Source organism: Rhinopithecus roxellana, chromosome 14, assembly GCF_007565055.1.
Source record: "Rhinopithecus roxellana isolate Shanxi Qingling chromosome 14, ASM756505v1, whole genome shotgun sequence".
NCBI lineage: Eukaryota > Metazoa > Chordata > Mammalia > Primates > Cercopithecidae > Rhinopithecus > Rhinopithecus roxellana.
This window is the reverse complement of record NC_044562.1, coordinates 18,540,218-18,566,150: the sequence shown is the minus strand read 5'-3', so window position 1 is coordinate 18,566,150 and position 25,933 is coordinate 18,540,218. Positions and strand designations below refer to the sequence as shown.

Below are 25,933 nucleotides of genomic sequence, written 5' to 3'. Positions count from 1 at the left end.
GGAGTCTTTTACAGTGAGAGCAAGCCTTTGTAGATTACATTCCCTTATATAAGTTGCCTAACCTTATGAGTAAATATTTAGAGCTATTTTAATATAAACCAGTACTTGCCAGGCGCAGTGGGTCATGCCTGTAATCCCAGCACTTTAAGAGGCTGAGGCGGGGGGATCACCTGAGGTCAGGAGTTCGAGACCAGTCTGACCAACATGGAGAAACCCCATCTCTACTAAAAATACAAAATTAGCCGGGCGTGGTATTGCATGTCTATAATCCCAGCTACTTGGGAGGCTGAGGCAGGAGAATCGCTTGAAACCGGGAAGCAGAGGTTGTGGTGAGCCAAGAATCACGCCATTGCACTCCTGCCTGAGCAACAACAGTGAAACTCCCATCTCGAAAACAACAACAAAAAAAAATGCATATGTGTGTGTGTGTGTGTGTGTGTGTGTGTGTATATATATACACCAAATAATACATACACACACACACCAGTATTTAGCATACTGATATGCAGACAACCATGCTCAGAAACCATGAACACTATCACAGTGAGAAGTGGCCACCTTTCTTGGAGGGTTCAGTTTCATGATTTTGAAGAGCCCCTGAAATAAAGAGAACACACTTTGGTCTCTGGGTGAAATTGTCCCACCTCAGTGAATGAATGCCCTAAAGATAGAATGAAACCTGGGGACCTGATGATTAGGGTTTTACCTTGAATGAGAATCAGGTCATAGTATGAGAGGCCCCCAGGGATTTATTGAATGAGAATCAGGTCATAGCGTGAGAGGCCCCCAGGAATTTATTTCCCAAAACTCTTAAAAGAGGGAGTCAGAAGCCTCAGGTGAGGCCCCAGATACTTGTATGTAATTCTACAAAGCAAAACAAAATGAATTTGAGATTATAACATAGAGTGGTCAATATGATATCTTAGGTGACACCACAGTTGGTGGGCTAGGACTCATGCTTATAATGCATCAGTGGAAGGTTATGCCTCATTCAGAAGCAGCAGACCCACCACAAAGGGCAGTGTAGCAGCACCATGTGTCAAGGAGAGATACCCCTGTGTGGAAGGACATCCAGGAGCCTGAGGGTGGCAGCACTCTGGGCACATGAAAGTGAGGGAAGAGGATTGAGCAGCAGTGGTCGGGGAGAATGCAGCAAGACGCCTGACCCTGTCAGGATGTGAATGACATGCTTCTGGCACAGATGGCAAACGTGGCTCAGAGATGAGAGAGATGTGCTGACTACGTGCTGGAAATGGGATTTGCAGTGAGTCTTGTCTGGCCTGGCTGATAATTTCATTTCAGTTAGGGCTACTTCTTTTGATAATTCTTACCAAGGAGAAAATGGCAGTGAGGGATCACTATGGGTAAAGCAGCCCTCTCAGGTCATGGTGGCCAGAGAGGGAGACTGGGCAGCCAGGCAGGTCACCCCTACTTGATAAAGAGGAAGCTTCATAAAACAAGGTAGTGTCTTAAGGGTGAGCTCTGGAAGAGAGAGCACTGGGGAGCCGGCCTGGACTGTGCATCTCAGGTGCTCTTGATTGCATGGAAAGGAAGGAGCTGAGAGGAGAGGCCCCCAAAAAGAGAGTTCTCCAAGAAACAAAATTAAGCAGAGTCTACACCCAACACAACACGTGAAAGAGAGGACAGACCTCCCATTGTAATCTCAGGGTGGCTAAACTAGCAGACAGGTGAAAGTCACCTTCCTACTCCTCCCTGAAAGAAACTCCAGTCAGGGAAGAAAGGAAGACCAGCAGGAACAGCCTCACAGCTGTACACCAGAGGCGCTGACAAGGAGGGATGCGGAGCTGCTCCTCTTCTGCCTTGCTGCTAGTCTGCTCTTTGCAGAGAATATTTTTATAATGGAAAAGGAGAACAGATCTATGGTTCATGCTTTCCTTTGAGAATGTGGCAAGAGTGCACTCCCGGAAAACATGCTCTATACACGAAAATTTCCAAACACATGTGGCTCATCCATAGCTCTGGAACAGGTCCTGAGTCTTAAAAGGAAATTAAAACTGCTCTAGGCCAGGCACGGTGGCTCACACCTGTAATGCCAGCACTTTGGGAGGCTGAGGTGGGCGGATCACCTGAGGTCAGGAGTTCAAGACCAGCCTGGCCAACATGATGAAACCCCATCTCTACTAAAATACAAAACTTAGTTGTGGTGGCGTGTGCCTATAGTCTCAGCTAGTCAGGAGGCTGAGGCATAAGAATCCCTTGAGCCCGGGAGGCAGAGGTTGCAGTGAGCCAAGATCACGCCACTGCATTCCACCCTGAGCGACAGAGTGAGACTCTGTTAAAAAAAAAAAAAAATGCTCTAAATATGTCCAAAAATCATAGCTTGAATAAATGGATACTCAGTAAACCAGATGGCCAAATATTTGTTAATTTTTTTTTCTTTTTTGAGGAATTACGGAGATGGGGAGAGGCATTAGAAAGCCAAAAATACGTTTCCAATGTTCTAGAATAAAAGAAGGTAGCTTCCCCAAACTGCGCCTGTATAACATTCTAGAAAGTATTTCTAAAGAGATGGTTTCTGCCACTCAAAACTGCACAACTACATGGAAACTGAACAACCTGCTCCTGAATGATTGCTGGGTAAATAACGAAATGAAGGCAGAAATAAAGATGTTCTTTGAAACCAATGAGAGCAAAGACACAATGTACCAGAATCTCTGGGACACATTTAAAGCAGTGTGTAGAGGGAAATTTATAGCACTAAATGCCCACAAGAGAAAGCAGGAAAGATGTAAAATTGACACTGTAACATCACAATGAAAAGAACTAAAGAAGCAAGAGCAAACACATTCAAAAGCTAGCAGAAGGCAAGAAATAACTAAGATCACAGCAGAACCGAAGGAGATAGAGACACAGAAAACCCTTCAAAAAATTAGTGAATCCAGGAGCTGGTTTTTTGAAAAGATCAACAAAATGGATAGACTGCTAGCAAGACTAATAAAGAAGAAAAGAGAGAAGAATCAAATAAACACAATAAAAAATGATAAAGGGGAGATCACCACTGATCGCACAGAAATACAAACTACTATCAGAGAATACTATAAACACCTCTACACAAATAAACTAGAAAATCTAGAAGAAATGGATAAATTCCTGGACACATACACTCTCCCAAGACTAAACCGGGAAGAAGTTGAATCACTGAATAGACCGATAACAAGCTCTGAAATTGAGGCAATAATTAATAGCCTATCAACCAAAAAAGTTCAGGACCAGACGGATTCGCAGCCGAATTTTACCAGAGGTACAAAGAGGAGCTGATACCGTTCCTTCTGAAACTGTCCTATCAATAGAAAAAGAGGGAATCTTCCCTAACTCATTTTATGAGGCCACCTGATACCAAAGCCTGGTAGAGACACAACAAAAAAAGAGAATTTTAGACCAGTATCCCTCATGAACATTGATACAAAAATTCTCAATGAAATACTGGCAAACTGAATCCAGCAGCACATCAAAAAGCTTATCCAGCAGCACATCAAAAAGCTTATCCACCAAGATCGAGTTGGCTTCATCCCTGGGATGCAAGGCTGGTTCAGCATACGCAAATCAATAAACGTAATCCATCACATAAACAGAACCAAAGACAAAAAACACATGATTATCTCAATAGATGCAGAAAAGACCTTTGACAAAATTCAACAGCCTTTCATGCTAAAAACTCTCAATAAACTAGGTATTGATGGAATGTATCTCAAAATAATAAGAGCTATTTATGACAAACCCACAACCAGTATCATACTGAATGGGCAAAAACTGGAAGCATTTCCTTTGAAAAGTGGCACAAGACAGGGATGCCCTCTCTCACCACTTCTATTCAACATAGTGTTGGAAGTTCTGGCCAGGGCAATCAGGCAAGAGAAAGAAAGAAAGGATATTCAGTTAGGAAAAGAGGAAGTCAAATTGTCCCTGTTTGCAGATGACATATTTAGAAAACCCCGTCATCGCAGCCCAAAATCTCCTTAAGCTGATAAGCAACTTCATCAGAGTCTCAGGATACAAAATCAGTGTGCAGAAATCACAAGCATTCTTATACACCAGTGACAGACAAACAGCCAATGGAACTCCCATTCACAATTGCTACAAAGAGAATAAAATACCTAAGAATTCAACTTAAAGGGATGTGAAGGACATCTTTAAGGAGAACTACAAACCACTGCTCAATGAAATACAAGAGGACACAAAGGGAAGAACATTCCATGCTAATGGATAGGAAAAGTCAGTATCATGAAAATGGCCATACTGCCCAAGGTAATTTATCGATTCACTGCCATCCCCATGAAGCTGCCAATGACTTTCTTCACAGAATTGGAAAAAACTACTTTAAAGTTCATATGGAACCAAAAAAGAGCCTGCATTGCCAAGACAATCCTAAGCCCAAAGAACAAAGTTGGAGGCATCATGCTACCTGACTTCAAACTATACTACAAGGCTGCAGTAACCAAAACAGCATGGCACTGATACCAAAACAGAGATATAGACCAATGGAACAGAGCAGAGGCCTCAAATAATACCACACACCTACAACCATCTGATCTTTGACAAACCTGACAAAAACAAGAAATGGGGGAAAGGATTCACTATTTAATAAATGGTGTTGGGAAAACTGGCTAGCCACGTGTAGAAAGCAGAAACTGGATCGCTTCCTTACACTTGATACAAAAATTAATTCAAGATGGATTAAAGACTTAAATGTTAGACCTAAAACCATAAAAACCCTAGAAGACAACCTAGGCAATACCATTCAGGACATAGGCATGGGCAAGGACTTCATGACTAAAACACCAAAAGCAATGGCAACAAAAGCCAAAATAGACAAATAGGATCTAATTAAACTAAAGGGCTGCTACACAGGAAAAGAAACTACCATCAGAGTGAACAGGCAACCTACAGAATGGGAGAAAATGTTTGCAATCTATCCATTTGACAAAAGGCTAATATCCAGAATCTGCAAAGAACTTAAACACATTTACAAGAAAAAAATCAAACAATCCCATCAAAAAGTGGGCAAATGATATGAATAGACACTTTTCAAAAGAAGACATTTATGCAGCCAACAGACACATGAAAAAATGCTCATCTCTGGTCGTCAGAGAAATGCAAACCAAAACCACAGTGAGATACCATCTTACACCAGTTAGAAAGGCAGTCATTAAAAAGTCAGGAAGCCACAGGTGCTGAAGAGGATGTGGCGAAATAGGAACACTTTTACACTGTTGGTGGGAGTGTAAACTAGTTCAGCCATTGTGGAAGACAGTGTGGCGATTCCTCAAGGCTCTAGAAATAGAAGTACCATTTGACCCAGTGATCCCATTACTGTTTATTATATCCCATTAATGTTTATTGCACAGTGTCTGTGCAATAAACATTAGCTGTTATAATCCCTTGGTATATACCCAAGGGATTATAAATCATGCTACTATAAAGATACATGCACACGTATGTTTATTGTGGCACTATTCACAATAGCAAAGACTTGGAACCAACCCAAATGTCCATCAGTGATAGACTGGATTAAGAAAATATGGCACATATACACCGTGGAATACTATGCAGCCATAAAAAAGGATGCATTCGTGTCCTTTGTAGTGACATGGATAAAGCTTGAAACCATCATTCTGAGCAAACTGTCGCAAGGACAGAAAACCAAACACCACATGTTCTCACTCACAGGTGCAAATTGAACAATGAGAACCCTTGGACACAGGGTGAGGAACATCACACACCAGGGCCTGTCGTGGGGTGGGGCATTAGGAGAAATACCTAATGTAAATGATGAGTTAATGGGTGCAGCAAACCAACATGACACATGTATACATATGTAACAAACCTGCGAGTTGTGCACATGTACCCTAGAACTTAAAGTATAAAAAAAAAAAAAAAAAATGGCTTCTGAGCATTTTGGAAACTGTACCCACTGCCATCGTGGATTCACTAAGAGGAAGTTCAGTCATACTGATCTCATAGGTACTGGTGGATTGGGGGAGTAAAAGGGCGTGGCTGCCTGGGTTCACACCAGCTCTGCTGCTGATTTAACCTCCAATCTCTTCATCTGTTCAGATGCAGGTAATAACATGACCATATCAGTTGTTATGCCTTCACACAGTATCTGTGCAATAAACATTAGCTGTTAGAATTACTCCTTCATCACACTAAAGGATATTCTAGATGTTTTATAATTCTGCAAATCTGTTTTCATGGAAACAGTAAAAAAGCTGAGCTAGATGGAGTTTCAGTATAGTGATTTACAACCAGTTGTATGTTATATCCATACACTACTGGCAAGTAAATTGCCGTCACCCTGCAGAGAAACTTCTAGTGAATTTCCACAGGGCTTTCCCCACCCAGCTGAACGTTTTTATTAGTGACTGAAATAAAGGGTGACAAGGCATACTTATCAAATGTGTAGATGTTAGCCATGAAGGTAAGGACAACAGATAAGAGAGGATCCCAAAACTTAGAAAGGTCAGAGAGACCAGAATATAGCAGGATGAAGTTAAATGCAGATAACTGAGGTCTTCCACTTGACTCAACTGTACAAAATATGGGATGGAGGAATAACAATAGTTAATATGAAATGAGATACTCAGTATAATAATTACTAGAATGTAGATAATTTCATATAATACTCAACCCTAGGAAGGAAGTGTTATTACTGACTTTACAGATGAGGGAAGTGAAGCCTAGAGATTTTGACTGAAATCAGACAATAAATGGGGAAGTCAGACTTTGGACCCAGGCAGGCAGGCTACCAGAGCCCACTTTGAGTAAACAATTTTGAATACTTCCAATACAATTAAGCAGTATGATAATGCGTCCCCCAGAGCTCCATGTGACCAGGTAGTATGTAACCTAAGGAGCTAACTGATAGTCTCACTCCGGTATGAGCTTGTCAGGTAACAACACATAAATGTGTTCCATTCTAGGCGCTACACTTTAAAAGGCACATAGACAAATAGATGACTTTCAGAAGACAGTAGATGGTGAGGGGGACTCAGAACCCTGTCATTAGAGGAGTGGTTAAAGGAACTCTACGTATTTAGCCTGGAGAAGAGAAGACTCGGTAGGGACCTGCCATGAGAGCACTACTTGTATTTGAAGTGGGGTCCCATAGGGAATGGACAAAACATGCATCTGTCGGCTGTGATGGTTCCTGGAAAGTACTTGGGGATAGGTCTGACCCTAGCACAGGAAGAACTTTCTCACTGTAAGAGCTCCAGAGGTGAACCACACAACTGGGAGAATTGAGTTCCTTGTCCTTAGACATAATCAAACATCAAGTAGGAAATGGGGCCAAATGGTTTGCCAAGATGAATGTGAAAATAAGCCCCCTGGGTTAGCAGGATTTCTTCAAGGATCCCAGGGCTGTCTTAGCCACATGATGTTTCAGCCCAAACTCAAGCTTTTGGGAAGCTTTTAAATTCAGCCCACCCTAAAAGTTGGCTGCTCAGTCTGCTGGACTTGGGAAATGATCCCTAGTCTTCCTTCCATTATACAAGGGCCTGGCATAGACTGGAATTCAGATAGATGGAAGATCAGGAATCCTTTTATTCTCACCTCTGCTGACTGACCTTGCAACTCTGCTGTTCTGGGGTCACATGCACCCTAAACTTTGCAGGTCTGCATGCCCTTTGCCCATTATGTTCTATTCTGTTGGTCTACACACAGCCCCTCCCACCCACACTCACACCAGTTTGAGCTGTCCAAAGTTTTTGGCTGCAGTCACTAGGCTAAGGTTCCTTCTCATCTCTCGGTAGATCGAGGCACTGCTGATTGTCCTCATCTCCTCCTTTTCCCAGCTTAGTATTCACCTTTTTCTCTGTGCTGGCTCTTAACAGTTGCTCTTTTCCTCCTAGTGTTTTACACCCCCGCCCAACCCCCTCCTCAGGCCTTTGAATGGCCCTTTATAACAAAGGGTTTTCATCCTGTTACGTACTGGGTCCAACTCTTCCTTGGGCAGACTCTGAGTGCCCCTTTCAATCTCTCCTACCCCAAAGCCATTGAGATTTGATTTATGGTTGGCAGCAGTTTCCTGAGTTTCCAGATGATAACACGTAGAATCTCCCCTACATGGGAAGATGTTAGATGTCCCCCTTTGCATGGCCCATGTGTGAGCCTCTGGCTCCTTTTGAGATACCTTGCAGAGTGAATACTCGCTTCACTCAAACCTTCAGTAAAAATGTGTTGTGCAACATGTTAACACCTAGAGGGCCTTTGCTTTATAGAGTAGATACTGTCTTCCTACCTGTTCCTAAGAATCCAACCTCAGTTGAGAGCCAGTGTCTCTCAGGACCCTCCTGCTTCGCATTCTCTTCATTATGTTACGACAGAACAGTGAGCAGCAGGTTCATTCTGCTGTACTTTCTCACACTGGCCTCCAGAACGATTTAGTCGCAAAAAGGTAGAAGCAACACTGTCTGACAGGGATCCTGACACATGAATTCCTAAGTTAACATACTCATTTGTTATTCACCAAGATTGTCAGTGCCTGCTCTGTGCCAGGCACTTAGGTTAATGTTATGTTACGTTACGTTACGTTACTTTACGTTACGTTACGTTACGTTATTACTTGAAAGTTTCACTCTTGTTGCCCAGGCTGGAGTGCAGTGGTGTGATTTCGGCTCACTGCAGCTTCTGCCTCCTGGGTTCAAGTGATTTTCCTGCCTCAGCCTCCTGAGTAGCTGGGATTACAGGCATGCACCACCACACCCAGCTAAGTTTTTGTATTTAGTAGAGATGGGATTTCACCATGTTAGGCTGGTCTCGAACTCCTGACCTCAGGTGATCCACCCACCTCAGCCAGGCGCACTATTCTTTAGGTGTGGGAGATTCAGCAGTGAACCCTACAGACAGGCATTGCCTTGTGGTACCTCCACAAGCAGGACTCCAGCCATAAACACACCACAATAGCATGTTAAATGGTGCTGTCCGTACTTGATTCATTCTCCTCATGTTCCTCTCTCCTTTGCATCTGTGACCCCATGGACCACACACAGTAGGAAGATAATAGAAATTCTCTTACCACTTTCCTCTTCTCCTTCACCTGGAGGGGAAACATTTTAACACTTCTTGCCAAACTCAAGGGTACTCAGAATAAACTCCATGTTTTCTAATATGTCCTGTTGAATCCTCAAGGAGGGTTTGGGAAAAATTGGGTAGGTCCTTCCTGGGCATCCCTGTGATAATCAGGAAATACAACACATACCCTATCCAGCAGTTTGAACAACTGTAAATCTTTGGGATGGGGTTAGAAACCTTCTCAAAAGCATACTTTGAAGATTGCTGAATGTGATGTTTTTCCAGACATGTTCCCTGATTTTATTGGTTCATTCATTGATTTATTAAATATTAAGCTCTTACTATGCGCTGGGCATTGCATAGGTGCTGGAGATTCAAAGATTAATAAAAACAGACGTGATCCTGGTATTTACGGAACTTACAGTGTAGTATAAGAGAGACTTGAATCAAATAATCCCACAAACCACCGTAAAGTCACAGCTATGTCCGGTGCTTTCGTGCTGGTGACCAATCAAGAGGAATCGAGGGCCGAAGGATGAACAGTAGGTAACCAGGCAGTGGGGAAAGCCTGTACAGAGGCCCTTTCGGGAAGGACTTTCACAGAAAGTAGGTGACAAAAGAGCTCCCTGTGGAGTCTGGGACCTGACATCTGGAGTGAGCTATGGCACTTCCCTCGTTTGCTTGACCACGGGGCATTTCTTAAAAGCATTTCTCAGAACCAATGTTTCATTTCAGCATACTTCAGGAAACACTAGTTCTTTGTAGTAACTTGGGCAACCTTCAAACATAAACAGGAAAGTTAGTTGGGAGAAAGGCGATGATTGACACTATATGTAGCAGTGGTATGAAGGACCTTGATCCATTAGTTTACCAGCTACTAGCCAGGCCTTCCTGCTGTCACTTGTTCCCATTCTCTTTCCCACCCAGTGAGACCAAGGCTAGTCCTTTGCTAACATCTAGGTCCTGGAAGGCAGGGATCATATCTTTTTATCTTTGAAGCCCTAGCACCTAGAATTTTACCTGGCACATAGTAAATATTTCTGAATGATTGTTCCTTGGGAAAGCTGTAGAGTGAGGCATAGGGTTCTATTTCATGGTAATACAAAATCAGACTGGAGGTTCACAGTCATTGTTAATTCTACATTATCATGCCAACATTCTGCTTACCTAAAACACATTCTGCCTCTAAAAAATTTGCATTAGCTATGAACCTGAATGTGATTGAATTTAGGAGGAAGAAAATAGAGCCTCTAATCCTTTTTCCAATAGAAGACATTTCCTCTTTCTCCACTAGGAGTGCTAAGTGGGCGTGGAATTGTTTGATACTTTACCACTACTGTTAGCTTTGTTTTTGTGTTTGTTTTTAAATAACCAGCCCACTTGGGGAGTGTTAACTTTAACTACAATTCCTTATTCTTTTTCTTTAGCTTATATTTCCATTGCCTTTATCATTTTTTCCTTCTAAGAGCTATAGATCCATGACTCATCATAATCACTAAAATTGCAGTTCCAAATAATTAAAGATTTTATTTTGTTCTTATAGAATCAATGTTTTTAATACAATTCATGCTGAAATGTTAAGTATGGTGATTTTTAACAACAGTTTTTATTAGGTAAAATGGTGTGGAATGTTTTAGGATTCTCTTTCTTGAAAACTTGGAAAACAACTGTAAAAAATTTTTTTTTCTTTTTTTAGGATTTACTTACAAGACATAAATTGCTCAGTGCAGAATTTTTGGAACAGCATTATGATAGAGTAAGTATATGAAATATTATTTTTAAATAATAAATTGTAACTTGTTACCAGAAAGACTTAAATTAGGTTTTTGTACTAGAATATTTATTTTGCATATGTAATGTTTATAAATGGTACTGTAGTTATTTCTCTTCTTAAACAGCTTGTAGAGTATTACTTGGTCAGAAGTAGATATTTTTGATTGACGTACTGCCCTTTGAAGCTTTTATTGCTTTAAAAGAGGAAAAGAAAGCATTTTGCTGCTAAAATGATAGTAAAGATAGTGGGAACATTATCTGACTTTTTAACTTTTCCTTCCTTTTCCATCAGTTGCCCCACATTTCTGCTGCATACAAATAGAGAGAAAGGGAGGCAGCAGCTGATAGGATGAGAGCAGCACTGGCCAGAGGGGACGGGAGCCCGGCTCTGCTCCTGCTCTACTGCTCACTCCTTTGTGGCCATGGCCAAGGCAGTTAACCGCTTGGGGACTTAGAAGTCCGTCCTTATTGTAAAATGAGGACATTGGACTAGCTTGTCGGTAAGGTCCCTTCCAGCACTGAGTCAATGTCAGATGTTCCTGGTAATAGTATCCCCCAGAGATTTGTCAATGATTTCCAGAGTGCTTGATAGCTTGATTTCCCTAGACCCCCACAACTGCCTCTAGGGCTGCCGTGTGAAATGATGTCTTCCACCACTGCCAGTTCTGCCAGCCTTGGGAGGATCTTCCGCAATACCCACAAGCACTGTTGTGATGTACTGGTTTAACTACACATCGCCGAAGATTCTGACAGGTGCCCTTAGAGAGGGTTGGAAGAATGACAGTCCACTTAAAATTCCTATCTATCCTGCAAGATTTGGTTTAGATTTTAATTTTTCTACTACTCATTTAAATTTTTGAAATCCTAAGTATTATTAATACTTCATTATTCACTTTGCTATTCAAATACGTTATGAGATTCTTAGAGGCAAAAATCTATGCTTTCTCATTCTTTTGTGTTTTTTTTTTTTTTCCTGTCTTTTCCCCCTGCCCTCCACTCCCAGTAAGAACATAACACAACACTGATCACACAAGTCCTTCATAAGTAGCCTTATAAATGGCTTAAAAATTGCTGGTCCTTTATTTTTATTTCAGCTCATGTATATTTCGATATGGGTGTGTTTCTTCTTGTATGTTCATTGCTTTAAAATGGCAGCCCTGTCATCAACAGGGTGTTTTTACAGTAGACAGAAGCATGGACTTGAGCCTTGGACTGCCTGGATTCTGGCTGCACGTCTCAGCCCTACCATGGGCTAGTAAGACTTCAGCAACTGCCTTCATGCACGCTCTGTGCCTTCAGGGTCTTCCACCCTGAAGAAGGTTCTTCATAGTACCTGTCTACTGGGATCATCATGAGGATTAGATAAGAATGCATATGTGACATGCATGGCATAGTGCCTGGAACACAGGAAGCATTTAGTAAAGGTTAGCTCATTTATCATCACCACAAAGATTTTTCAACATACTAGTAATTTAAGGCCTACCAGAGACACAGACCAGCTAATTTCCAAGACATTTGCTACAGTGAAATCTATTTAATCTTGCAGTAAAATAGCTTCCTACATGTTGTTAATAGATGGCATCAGTTAGCAGGATTTTAGAAAAATGTATGTGAGGCAATTAATAAATATATAGAAAGCAATCAGATCTTACAGAGGGAGAAACTGTGGGGGATGTGGGTAATTTAAAGCCACAGGTGAGGTTATTACACCAAAATGCATGCTCTAAATTCTGGTACATTTTGGCTCTGAGCTTTCTAATAACCAAAGTGTAGAAAGAAATAAAAGCAATTAAAAGATGACAGTATTTGTAGAGTAAAATATATGCTGGCTGCTCAAAAGAAACATAGCTTTCCTAGCACTGGGACCTGAAACAGATTTCTCTCCTTGGCATTCTTAAAGGAGAGTCAAGTTACAGTGTCATGTAGTGGACTGTCATTGCCATGGCATTGCAGTAAAAAAAAAGCTCAACTCCGATGTAGTTCCCTGAAAGCAAGTCTTTGAGGAACCCAGAAGTGGGTGGGAGGACAGGTATCTAGATTTGTTACTTATCCTTTGTCTGTCCTAATTCAGAGGAAAAAAACTAACATAATCTGAAGGAAACAGGGGCCACATATATACTCTTCAGGCAGTTCTCCATGAAAAATTTCTTGGAACCAAGCTTATCCAAAGATGCAGCAGAAAATCAACTTGCATTTTCTATCAAGAACTTGAGATGTGTCTATTGTGTTACTGATTAAAAGCAGGTCCAGTTGTTTTGGTCATCAGTTTGATCATCATTTGAGAAGGTAGAGTTAACAGATTTTTCTGAAAAGAGAGAAATCTAACTCAAATACTTACTGAATAGATGGCCAGCTCACCTCTGCCAAGAGGTAGGCAAAAGAAATAATGTATAATTCTGTGTTAGCTCTAAACCAAGAAGGCCAGAAAGCACATTTTTGAGGCTTTGTAAGCCATGTAGTCTCTGTTGACTCTCCTGTCTGTTGTTCTGTGAAAGCAGCTGCAAATAATACAAAAACTTTTCAATGGATTCATGTTCAGTAAACAAATGAGGATGGACGTGTTCCAGAAGAACTTTCCACAAACAGGCAGCAGGCCACAGTTTGCTATCTCCTGCTCCAGACCACAGGTGTATGGCTAATAAGGACCCATCATAAAGCATGGACACCAGACATCTGTCTCTTGGACAGATGACAAAGCAGGCATCCCCTGACACTTGCCACAACCAAAGGAAAGCCTCAGGAAAGCACCAAGATCCAGCAGTCATACTAATGCTGCAGACTTTTAGAATGTTTTAAACCTATATGTGGTTTGAACAGACAGGCAAAAAATAAAATCTTAAAGCTAGCTGGCCTTGTCTACTGTGTTTTTTGAAGGATAGCCTTGGCCCCCGAGTTCCCGTCATTTTGGTTTTCTAACTCTCTGCTTTAATGGGCTTCTAGCCCTCACCATTCCAGCAGTGCCACTCTTGCCAGTGACCACTGTTTTGGAGATCTAGTGGACCTGTCAGTTCTTAAATTTGCGGCATTTTGTTCTCCCCAGGGCTTCATTCATGCTATGCCCTTCCTTTTTTATCTGCCCGGAATCTGTTCTCCCCTCCATTTCTGAGTAAAATCCCTCCCATCCGCCGGGTCTGAGCCTAAGCCACACCTTCAGTATTGCCCTGGTTAACACAATGCTGAATTTCTCCTCCCTTAATTTCTATTCTGAATTATTTTCTCTCTTTGCCTGATACATTGAAAGAGCAGGTAACTTTTCTCTTCATGGTTGTGCTTTAAACAAATTGAGTGCTTGTTTATATAAAATGTAAGTTTTTCAATCTGACATCAAGATACGAGAGCAGACTCAACAAGCAGAAGTGTGAGGGGTAAGGAAGTTAGGTTTTGTGCATAGGGAGCTTGGGGTGACAGAGAGGCCTGGATTTCAGCTCTCTCTGTGGGCCTGGCTGGAACTGGGAAGGGACTCAGTACCAGAAGCCCTCTTCATGGAGGGGATTGGTGGGATCACCTGAGGGTCTTAGAGCAAACATGTCAGAGGAAGACATGAAAGAGAATGGCAGGGAAGCCAGGGCAGCCGTTGGCCTTCATGGTGTGAGAAGTGTGTCCTTAAGCTAATTTACAATGTTACCTACCAGTCTTTTTTTTTCTTGCAATAACCCTGATACATGTTTTCTTATCTTAGTTTTTCAGTGAATATGAGAAGTTACTTCATTCAGAAAATTATGTGACAAAAAGACAGTCACTGAAGGTATGACATACCATTTTGTATAGCTTATTTCTGTGCACCTTGTGTTTGAAATGTGGATGTGGGGAAAGGGACTTGTGCAGGATGGGTCATAGACCTTTGGGGGAAATAAATACCTTTGCCGAGGGCCAAGATTTTTGCGGAAAGGAATGGAGTTGGACAGTGATCCATGTGGAGCACCTTCCAGCTTCTGAGTAAGGTGGAGACACGGAAAGGGAATAAATGGGAGTTTGAAGAAGACTTCATCTCCTAGCCTTCTTTGAGATTTTGGGCCGTAGTCATACCAGCTAGATGAAGGCACCCAGGGGCTGCCTGGGCCGTGGCCTGGGTGTCACAGGCAGGTAGGTGTATGAGGGTGGAGGGAGGCGATGTGTGTGTGAGGCTGTGGACCACAGACAGGCTTGGCTGCTTTGTGTCAAAGCAGGATATCCTTTGCAAGTTTAGAATGTTAAATTTAAGATTTAAACTCTAGAACAAGGCTTGGCAAACTACAACCCATGGGCTAAATCCAGCCTGGAATAAAGACATGCTTATTTATTTACATATTGTCTGTGGCTATTTTGAGCTTCAGCAGCAGAATTAAATACGATGCCCCAGAGACCCTGTGGCCTGCAAAGTCTAAAATATTCACTGTTTGGCCCTTGATAGTTTGCTGAACCCTGCTGAAGAAAATTCTTACAGCAGTTACTAAGTGCATACCCTCCATTCTGTCAGTAAGCAGTCCCAACAGGAACTAGAGAAGAAATCACAAAGGATTTGAGGGGAAAAAATCATAATTCCATTCAGTTTTTTGCCAGGTCCATTTAAAATTTGACTTTGCCCAGAGTTCTTCCCCTCATAGGTGTCTGGACCAATAATGACCAAGACTCCATCCAGTCATCCCCTTCTTACCGTGGGGAAATCTCCCTTGAAGACCTTATCTTTCTGTGGAAAGACTAAAGGGACACCAGGAGCATCTGGAATACTTTGTGTCCTTTGATAGGAACACTGCAGCATCCTCATTTTCAATCAGCACTTTCTTTCAGACCAGCATATTCCTTCTTTCCGTGTAAGGCTGTAATTCCTGCAGCAGGGCATCCATGACAGCCACAGCTGGGGAACGGGCACCGTCCAGCCAGGCCCCTTGCTTTCCATTCATTGCTGTTGCTTGGGCCCAGCCATCCTCTTCATCTAGTGTTAGGGATCCCTAATGATTCTTTTCCCCACCTCCCCTGGCTAGAGGATCATTTGCTATCCTTTCATCTTTGGGGGGTTGGACAGAACTTCTTGGCAGCTGTGGGAGGAGTTTCTCTTCCCTGGACATCAGTGTGTGAGAGAGTGGAGGTTCCTGGGGCCTCTCCTGCTCTGTGATTCTCAAAAGGGCTGAGGTGTACTCTTGCCAGCGGTTACACAGATACACACAGGTCACTGGAGTCAGTATCTTCTAAGGCCACAAAGGCCAGACAGGATAGCCTAGGTTAGTAGCTTCTAGGGCCGTTGTGGGAAGAAGCGGGGGTGTTGGGGAGGTTATTGGCAAATCCATAAACTTTGACCAAATGTTGGATTCCTGGGCTGTTTGGATAAGTAAGGAGAACGGCCTTCAAGACCCTTCTGCCATTCAGAATTACCAACATGAAAGGCTGAGACCGCCATTTCCAAGCCCCTAGGAATGGATGTAAAAGCAAGTCACTGGTTCCTGCAGTTGATGTTAGCGGTGGGCCTGTGAGTGCCCCCATGAACACATGGAGCAGCTTCAGCAGCAGCCGTAGTTTAAGGATGGATTTTAATTTATACTCTCTTTTTTGTAGCCACATAGGCATTTATTTATTCCCATATTTATGTTGCCAGCAAATTTATATTCCCTATGCAAGACTCTAAGTTTTTTAGTAAAGAATTACATCTTTGGGCTGAGTACGGTAGCTCACGCCTGTAATCCCAGCACTTTGGGAGGCCGAGGCAGGTGGGTGGATGGAGGTCAGGAGTTCGAGACCAGCCTGGCCAACATGATGAAACCCTGTCTCTACTAAAAATACCCCCCAAAATTAATTAGCCAGTTGTGGTGGCACAAGCCTGTATTCCCAGCTACTTGGGAGACTGAGGCACGAGAATCACTTGAGCTCGGGAGGTGGAGGTTGCAGTGAGCCAAGATTGTGCCACTGCGCTCCAGCCTGCGTGACAGAGTGAGACTATCTCAAAAAATAAAAGAATTACATGTTTGAAGTCATCTTCCTTCATATTTTCTTTGGTTTCTGTGATAGAAAAAGAACACAAAAACTATAAATCACGTAATACTGACTTTTCAGTCTTTGTAAGAGTAGATGCTGGTTGCTTCTCACCGTAAGAATAGATTTTGTGATTCACGTTGATATGAAACCTAATCTTTTGAGTTCTTCCTATGAGTTCCTTATAAAGCCTAAGTAAAATAGATTTGTTTTCTTGCACATCAGCTTATTTTTTATTTAATATAATGACAAGTTACTTATCCAGAGATCAGTTATCTGGAAACTTCAAGTATCTAGAACATAGCCAGAAACACAGAAAGGAAGCAACAAAAGCGATTAAAGCAAAGACTCAGCGGCGCTGTTCGCACCTTTTCTTCCCTTAGCCCTCACTCACTCACATCTCTGCAAATGCAGGCCTGATGGGTGTTTCGCACATACTGACGCTCGTTTCTCACTGCACTCTCCTGAGATCGAGGCACTGTTGCCCACCCTCATTATACAGATGATGGAACCGAGGCACAGAGGAGTTCAATCAAATGTGCCCAAGATTACAGAGCTCACAAGAAGTAGGGAGCCAGGATTGGAACCCAGGCAGGCTGGCACCAGGGACCAAGCTCTTCACTGATCTGCCTCTGCCCACAAGGACCACAGCTTGGGCAGCCCCACTGCTGGCTCTGCACACTCAGGCTTGGCCAGGTTGTTGGCATGTTGACAGCCTGAAGAAGTGACTGCTGGTTTTAGGAAAGAGTAAGCAATGACAGTTTAAAAGTTGTGAGTTTACATGATACAACCAACTTTCCAGAAATTAGTAAACCCTGAAGTCAACAGATGAGTTTTAGCGTAATTGGTATAACTAGTGATGATGAGGATTGGTAAGAAAACCCTGGATTATATTAAGAAGGAGCAGAAAAAAACTCACTTGTGTAAACCTTTCTGAATTAGCTGTGATAAAATGGTACCTGTGGCATGTGCAGGGTACACGTATGGAAAACTTGGGACACAAAACCCTTGATCCTGGAAAGCCCTGCTAAATAAAATTTAAAAATAGTTATTTTAAATTAAGCTAAGGTTTGTGGTTAACAGGAATAATCAATAACTTTTGACCATTTTCTGAATAGTTTCTTTTTAGCAAGCTAACACAAATGCACGCTTAAAAAGGAGGCTCTGAGAGTCTCCAACTCAGGGCCAAGGGGACATCTTGAACATCCTCTGCAGAGAGCAGCGTCAGGCCTCCTGTAGATTTCATCTCCTCAGGGAAAGGTAGGAAGGCATTCAGGTGGCGGAGAGAAGGCCCTTGATAGCTTTTAGTTTGTAATTCAGTTCAGTTCTTCAGTCTTTTGAGTGCCTACTAATATGCTATACTTGATGATTATGAAATAAGTTATTTTTTTAAACTTTGATTTTTCCTTAAATTTTAATAACAATGTAAGAGTAATTGTTTAAATGTCTTCTCAGCTTCTCGGTGAACTACTACTAGATAGACACAACTTCACAATTATGACAAAATACATCAGTAAACCTGAGAACCTCAAATTAATGATGAACCTGCTGCGAGACAAAAGTCGCAACATCCAGTTTGAGGCCTTTCACGTTTTTAAGGTAGAGTACTAGAACCATCAATGATACTGTCCACTGGAATTGATCGTCTTCTTTCATTTGCAAATGACGGGAATTATTAGCCTCACTTTGGTAATCCAGGTGACTTAATTAAATTCAGTCACTTTTATATTTGTGTGCTATGACTTTTAAACAGAAAGATAGACCTGGAAACAGGGATTACTATTTGGATTTGGGAACAAGAAAGTTTATTTATAGAGGAGGGTCATTTATCCTTGGCCTAGAAGATTATTAACTGCAAAACAAAAGCATTTCTTAATGCTTTCTGTGGAGGTGTCATTCTTAAAATCCAGTCTGACCTCTTGTGCTGAGAAATAATTTCTGCCCATTTTATTCTAAAATCAGTCTGTATTTAATAGTAAACACTGTGTTGCAGGGCTGGCAGAATGAGTTTATCAGTCGTATTTGTGTTAAAACATGTAATTATTTCTCTAAATTGTAAAATAAGGCCTTCTAAAGCAAAACCTAATGACCCTGACTTCAGCGCCACCCCAGGAGAACATACCTTTGTGCTTTTCTGCGCTGTGGCTGCAGCTCAGGTGTGGCTGCGTTTTCTTCTTTCTCTGTGCCTCATGTGCATTTCTCTCCATGCAGGTGTTTGTAGCCAATCCTAACAAGACACAGCCCATCCTAGACATCCTCCTCAAGAACCAGACCAAACTCATAGAGTTCCTCAGCAAGTTTCAGAATGACAGGACGGAGGATGAGCAGTTTAACGATGAGAAGACCTATTTAGTTAAACAGATCAGGGATTTGAAGAGACCAGCTCAGCAAGAAGCTTAATCTCCAATAAACATCTATGTTAAATCCAAATTCAGCGTTTGCTGTTAGCTATTCAGCATCAGGCACTCTTACTGATTCATGAGGAACATTACTGCTAATCTGCTGTTAAGTGAACGGTTTTTCATTTTACCCTTTTGTTTTTCAGTCCAGGTTGGAGATCGTAGCTGCTGCTGCTTGCACACTAGGGCACATGTGGGCTTTCTCTTGATCTTTGTGTCATTTCAGAATTCAAAGTACTACAAGAGTTCTGAACATGGCTGGGTTCATGAAGGCAAATGTATGAATGAGAGTGTGGTTTAGGAAAGAGGGCATTGATACCAGATTAGACCTATGTGTTTGCACCCATCTTTGTTGGCGATCGGAGTGCAGTGTGGCAAGTGCACACCTGGCATCCCTGCGTCGGATCGTACACCTTCGCTGAAGGAAAATGACGCAGAGCTTTATCTGAAATCAGAGGGGAACTGTATCCAAAATGGGAGTTTGGGGGCAGATAAAGTTGACGTGCGAATAAATTGATACTGAAACTTAGCAACTTCTCAAAAGTGTAAAGAAGCCTCGTAAGATCATAAGGAAAATGTATATATGCTTTTCACAGCTTTCTAGAATTTTTTGACATTTGATTTTCTTGAGACTTGTAAACCTGGATATGTTGAAGGGTATTTGTTAATTTTACTTTTCGAAGATACTTTAAAAAGTAGAGCTAGCAATGACACCTTGCATTTCATTTCAACACTGCTTACAGGTTTCTTTTGTATATAATTCTTAGAATGCTCATTTCTTTTAAATGGTTTAATTTGTACAGCAGAGGAATGTTATTGTAGTAGTATGTAACTATTACCTAATACTGAGTTTTTGCAAAAAAACAATGAATGCTCATATGTAATTGAAATACTTCAGATCACATGAAAATGCTGATTTAACATTTAAGTATCACAGCATTAAAAGAAAAAAAAAGTAAACCAATCCTTTGTATTCAGTTACCTAATGGGGTGCCATCAGTAAGCTGCGATACAGCCCTGGAGCTCAGTCAGCCACACCTTCCTGCATCCTATTGGCCTTATTCATTTAAAATGAGTTAATGAATCCGCCAGATCTGTGAATGATAGAGATTATGCTAAATTAATGCTGATTCTTTGTGTGTGTGGGAAACCTCTGTAGAGCACCTTTTCTTTCTTAGACTAAGTAATCCAGTACAATAGTTGTGAACTGAATAATTAAAACTTTGGCTTCTCTAGGAAAAGAAGACTTCCTAGTCATAGGTGTCCTATGGGGAAATTTATTTTTTTTATGTCCTGTTCCTTAATGCTGCAAATTATCAGTATTTATCAAGTAACTGATTTTGCACCACTTTTTTGTTACTGTGACCACAGCAGAACAATGTCTTCTAGACTATATCTATGTAAAGTTATTAGAATGGTATCTGTTCATTTTAGTGATATGAAGATCACAACTAACAACTTACAAATCAGAGTTTGCCAGTTCAAATTCAGCATGGCTGCAGCTGAAGAAATTGATATGATTATTCTTTGCTAGCCTCTCTTACTAATGGAATTATATATTGGCCAGTAAAATGGGCCTCCCAATTGCTGTTTCAGCAGGTTTTAAAACCTTCAAGAACATCAGTTAGGAAAATAGCTCCAGAAAATACAGATATATTTTATTTTTATTAAAATGGCAGTCTGCATCATAATTGGCGTTTCCTGAGACTGTCTTTACCAGAATCTGTGTGAAATAAGGCAATCTAGTCTCCTCGAAAAGAAAATCTCTTAGATGTTTAGGAAGGCAGACTTGGCCGTGATGTGGTGTCCTGGCTTTTGTGGTATAGTGCTGTGTGTATGGAGTTCGTGTAAAAACATGGATTACACCAAGTGGAAGAAATGTCTTCTTGCCAGGCTCGTTCTTAGAACTTACACAATAAAACAGTTTCCACTTTGGCAATGATGTTGTAGCCTTTTAGGTGGAAGACAGTGAGGGGGTGCAGTGTGTCAGAGACAACATTAATGTGTTACTCTTGCATTGGAATCTGAAGGTAGTTCAGACTTCTTGGGTTTTGTTTTTAAGCAAAACAATGTGAAAACATTTAAGGTTGAAATGTTGCATTTGAAGTTATGATCGTTTAATATATTCATATTACCAAGACTATTATACTGGAAGTGGTTTCTTTTTGTGTTATAAAGGTTTAATTTTACATAAGGCAGTTACTTAATGTGATTTTTAACCCTTAAAAAAGTGGAGATGTATACATTTGTTAACAATGCCATGAAATCATTTTCTTTCTCCTAAGGAAAAGTGAATTTCTTATCAGAATATCTGGCTGGCCCTGTAATTTAAATTAAAATAAAATTTTGGAGAAACAGCATTGTCTGTCTTTATGATGGATTGTAGACATTGCATTTGTGTTACTGTGAACAGCTTCATCAGGAGACACACCTGCCCGAATTTTGTCACCAACTGAAAGCGGAGGGACAGTTAACACCCATTCCTGTCTGCCTTTTTCCCTGTTCAGGGGCTTCACTCCGCCCCCGCCCCCGCCCCCCAACCACCTTCGTGCTCATGTTTTCCTTACCCTTCCTGAGTAAAATTATACCTTTTAATGGCACCGTTTCTTAGACCCTAACGTTTTGAGGAGTAGATCCTCTCTCTTTGATTCTGTATCCCGCTGTTATCAACACTGCAAGGCTAAACTAGAACACTCAGCCCGGAGTATTCACAGGTTACTGATGTGAAATGATCATGAAGGCGAGGGGACCATGGAAGCAGGAACAAGAACTCTGGCACTGTAAAGAATGTCCCTCGTCTGTCTTCCAGGGTGGCTCGTAATCCGTAGTGCACAACCCTGCCCTTGACTTTAACCCCTGTCAGTAAATGAAATCTTTATTCTGTGGAGTGAAGGCAAGGGACATGCTCTTGCCAAAGACACTTCATCCAAGTAACAGTGTCCTATTTGTTATATCTGCCAAGTAGTTCAGTCTACTTGCATGTTGTAGTTCCCCAAAGGTGACAAGGGCCCATTAAGTCATAACTTGTGACTTGGCCACTTCTAAGGATCACCAGGCTGAGGACTGGATTCATGCTTCAGCTCAAATTCCACTTCCTACCACAATCACCAATCAAATGTCCTCCTCCCCTTGCCAAAAAAAGCCCCAGAACATTGCGCTTCAGGCAGTTCAGGAGTAGTGCAGTTCTCACCCAGCCTTCCTATTTAGGCTCCAGCAAGATCCTGATCAGGGAGTGCTCTGAGGCTGCAGTCAGTATCCAATACCTTGTTCATGCTGGAGGCTAGAGCCACTCGAGGTCATGAAGAAAGTCCACCTGCCGATGTGCCGAAGTTGTCCTTTACGGGAAGAGAGGGCGGCCCAGGACACACCGCCCTTCAGGTGCTCTGGGATGTGTCAGGAATCTTCTCCCTGGCCATGGCTGTGTCCTCACTGACCATCTCGTTTCCAGAAGACATGAAGGACGGTAAGATTCTCCCCACTCAGCAATCTCAGTCCTGCAGAAAGTCCCACTGGAGCTTTTCACTACTAATACCGTCCGCTTTCACCCGCTGACAGTCCGCTTGCGGTCAACCAACACACCTCTGCCACCAAGCACTGAAGACCCAAGAAGTGCCTAATAAGGACCTTAAGCTTTCGAACCTCCAGGAATCCTGCCGCCAGCATTCACACTGACTGAAGAGGATGGTGGTGGTTGCACAAGGCTGTGGCACTGCACAGCTGTATTAGGGCTTCATGCTGTGTGTGCCCTTACAGTGTACCTTGCTCATGTCTGAGAACTGACAGCCAAGTGCCCGTCCCCACTGTGGCTGGCAGGTGGGGCAGGTTCCACCTGATGGCCCGTCCACCTGGAGCTAAATCTCCAAGGACGGTGACCCCCTTGGTTGCTATGCAGAGGACTTCATCCTTTGCAAATTGTTAAAACTTTTTATTTTTTCTAGGTAGCACTTCAGTAGTAAGACCTCAGAGATTTCTGGAAAAGATTGACTTTTTTTTTTTTTTTTTTTTTCTTTTTTTTTGAGACGGAGTCTCGCTCTGTCGCCGGGGCTGGAGTGCAGTGGCCGGATCTCAGCTCACTGCAAGCTCCGCCTCCCGGGTTCATGCCATTCTCCTGCCTCAGCCTCCCGAGTAGCCGGGACTACAGGCGTCCGCCACCTCGCCCGGCTAGTTTTTGTATTTCAGTAGAGACAGGGTTTCACCGTGTTAGCCAAGATGGTCTCAATCTCCTGACCTCGTGATCCGCCCGTCTCGGCCTCCCAAAGTGCTGGGATTACAGGCTTGAGCCACCGCGCCCGGCCAAGATTGACATTTTTTCAACATTCTACACAAGATTGACAGGTTTTACAGATGAGCTTTAGCTCATAAGAGCCCCTTTCCCTTGGTAATAATTTATTATCACTTAAATCTTGGTGTTCCGTGGAAACAGCATGGTCTAGCTGTAAGTTTTGGTAGCTGAGTCTTGTTTCCTTGAAATGCAATGGGCGTGCAAAGGCAGGAAAGAGCCGCAGGCCAGCTGGAGAGGCTTCTGCCCAGAGGAAGTTTCCAGGCAAGACTGCACAACTGGTGACTCCCTCCTCCTTCCCCATGGGCTGCAGCTTGAAGACCTCAAGTCCCCTCTAGCCTAACCCAGTCCCAGGGAACAAAACCCCTCCCCAGAAACACTGCTTACACACATTCATGGGGACCTTTGCCTATAACCCCATCTTAACAAAGTCCTCACCTGTGTGGAGAAAAAGGAAGTGAGGGTCCCTCTGCACCAAGTCCCCTCCTAATCCAAGGAGCACCTTTTCACGATTAGCTGAATCTCTGTGTGGTCCTGGGCTCAATCTAAAACATCGAGGACCTGCTGGTTTCTGGGATCTCACTCCTTTGAAGATCCAGGGCATGAGGTAGGGTTGGGTGCCAACCTGAACACTGAACACTAAGTGCCCTGTCCGGGCCCCACACCCTGTCCTTGACACCCGCTTCTGCTTATTATGAATACCTGTGACCCTGCCTCGGCGCTCTCCTCTGGCCCCAAATAAAGGAGTGACTGTCCCCAGAAGCAGCCCTTAGCTGATGAAGATGACAATGGCTGGTGGATAAATACCCCAGTGTCCTTGGCCCTCAGCTGGGACAGCTGCACTCCTGCCTTTCAGAGCCCGCAGCAGGGCTGAGCTCTGACGCCCACTGCATTAACCAACTTGTTAGAAACCTTTCGTCAGATTATTTCCATCCCCGGCTCACATCCCACTCTGTAGTGTCTCCTGGGATCGTGTCCCAAATAATAACCAACATTGGAACCCTTATCTGAGGGTGTGCTTCCGGGGTAACCCAAACTAAGACATGCTCGTTTTGTTTCTTCTAACTCACAGCCATGCCCGTGGTCAGCCAGGTGAGAGGCCTCTCTTCTGAAAGAGGAGGCCAGTGGGACAGCAAACAGGGCTGCCTGTCCTTCTGGAAGCATCCTTCTTGTCTGTCGCCTCAATATTTAAGAGAGGTTGGTCCCCAAGTATGCATCAAAGCCTGACACCAGGTAGGGAGAAGCCCAGCTCAGCAGAGCCGCTCTTGACCACAGCTCCTCCTGCCTAAAGAAGCTGTTCTGAGACCCTCGCCATAGGCTTGCTGTTCCCCAGCCAGCCAATGGCCCCTGACTCGTATCCTTTCAAAAGCAGCCGGATAAGACACACCATCTGCTCCCAGATAGTTCTTCATGGTCATAAACATGCTAGCAAAACTGGAAAACTCCAGATTTTCTCACGTTTTGGCCCCTTAAAAAAAAAAAAAAAAAAAAATAGACTTCAAAGGTATAGTCTAGCCCAACAAAATGATTGCACAATTGGGAACTGGTGCCAGAATTTTAGGAAACGTCCTGGTTGAGATAAGAATTTGGATGGGGACAGTGGAGAGAGGGCTAGGGTCTGTGTGGAGGCAGAGCCCACCCAATGGTGCTGAGGCAGCTCAAAGACAGCTGAAGCGGCCCCTCTGCCTTGCGGGGTCCCCTTCAGCTCTTCCTGCAGTCAACTTGCTTTCATGTTTTTAAAAGTCCACTGGGTGGCAGTAGAGCTCCTTGTTTTTAGCAGGCACTGAGCTAGCTGGAGGGAATGCAAATCTGGGCAACAGAGACCCTGGGATGTCGTGAACCCACCTGCCCTGAGCTTCCTGGACGCCGTTTTGAGCAAAAAGGCAGGGATAGTCTAAGGGGGTTATGAAAAGAATGACAGAGGCCGGGCGCAGTGGTTCAAGCCTGTAATCCCAGCACTTTGGGAGGGCCAGGCGGGCATATCACCTGAGATCGGGAGTTCAAGACCAGCCTGACCAACATGGAGAAACCCCGTCTCTACTAAAAATACAAAACATTAGCCGGGCGTGGTGGCGCATGCCTGTAATCCCAGCTACACGGGAGGCTGAGGCAGGAGATATGCTTAAAACTGGGAGGCGGAGGTTGCAGTGAGCCGGGATTGCGCCTTTGCACTCCAGCCTGGGAAACAAAAGTGAAACTTCATCTCAAAAAAAAAGAAAAAAAAAAAAAAAAAGAAAGAAAAGAAGAAAAGAGTGACACAGGGCGGGACAGATGTGTGAGAGTAACATGTGAAAGGTAGAGTTTAGGTGGTAGGTATATGGTTGTTTTGGTTGCTAATAAACTTCAGTTTTTGGAAGAGTTTTAGATTTACAGAAAACGTTGCAAAGATGACACAGAAAGAGCCCATATACTCTGCACCCCATCTTCCCTGTTATTAACATCTCACATGACTGGTATATTTGTTAAAATTAAGGAACCAATGTGGATACACTATTATTAGGTAAAG

General features: G+C 42.9%; 1 protein-coding gene across 1 annotated transcript in view; it reads left to right on the top strand.

The window, feature by feature from the left end:
* CAB39 (calcium binding protein 39) overlaps positions 1 to 21,508 on the top strand; it is a 109,590-nt gene extending 88,082 nt beyond the window's left edge. The window contains exons 6-9 of the mRNA XM_010355798.2: positions 10,730 to 10,789; positions 14,486 to 14,551; positions 18,205 to 18,348; positions 18,961 to 21,508. Of these exons, the coding sequence (XP_010354100.1) occupies positions 10,730 to 10,789; positions 14,486 to 14,551; positions 18,205 to 18,348; positions 18,961 to 19,149 (459 nt within the window). The 3' untranslated portion in view covers positions 19,150 to 21,508. The remainder of the gene's footprint in view (positions 1 to 10,729; positions 10,790 to 14,485; positions 14,552 to 18,204; positions 18,349 to 18,960) is intronic.
* The last annotated feature ends 4,425 nt before the right edge of the window (positions 21,509 to 25,933 follow it).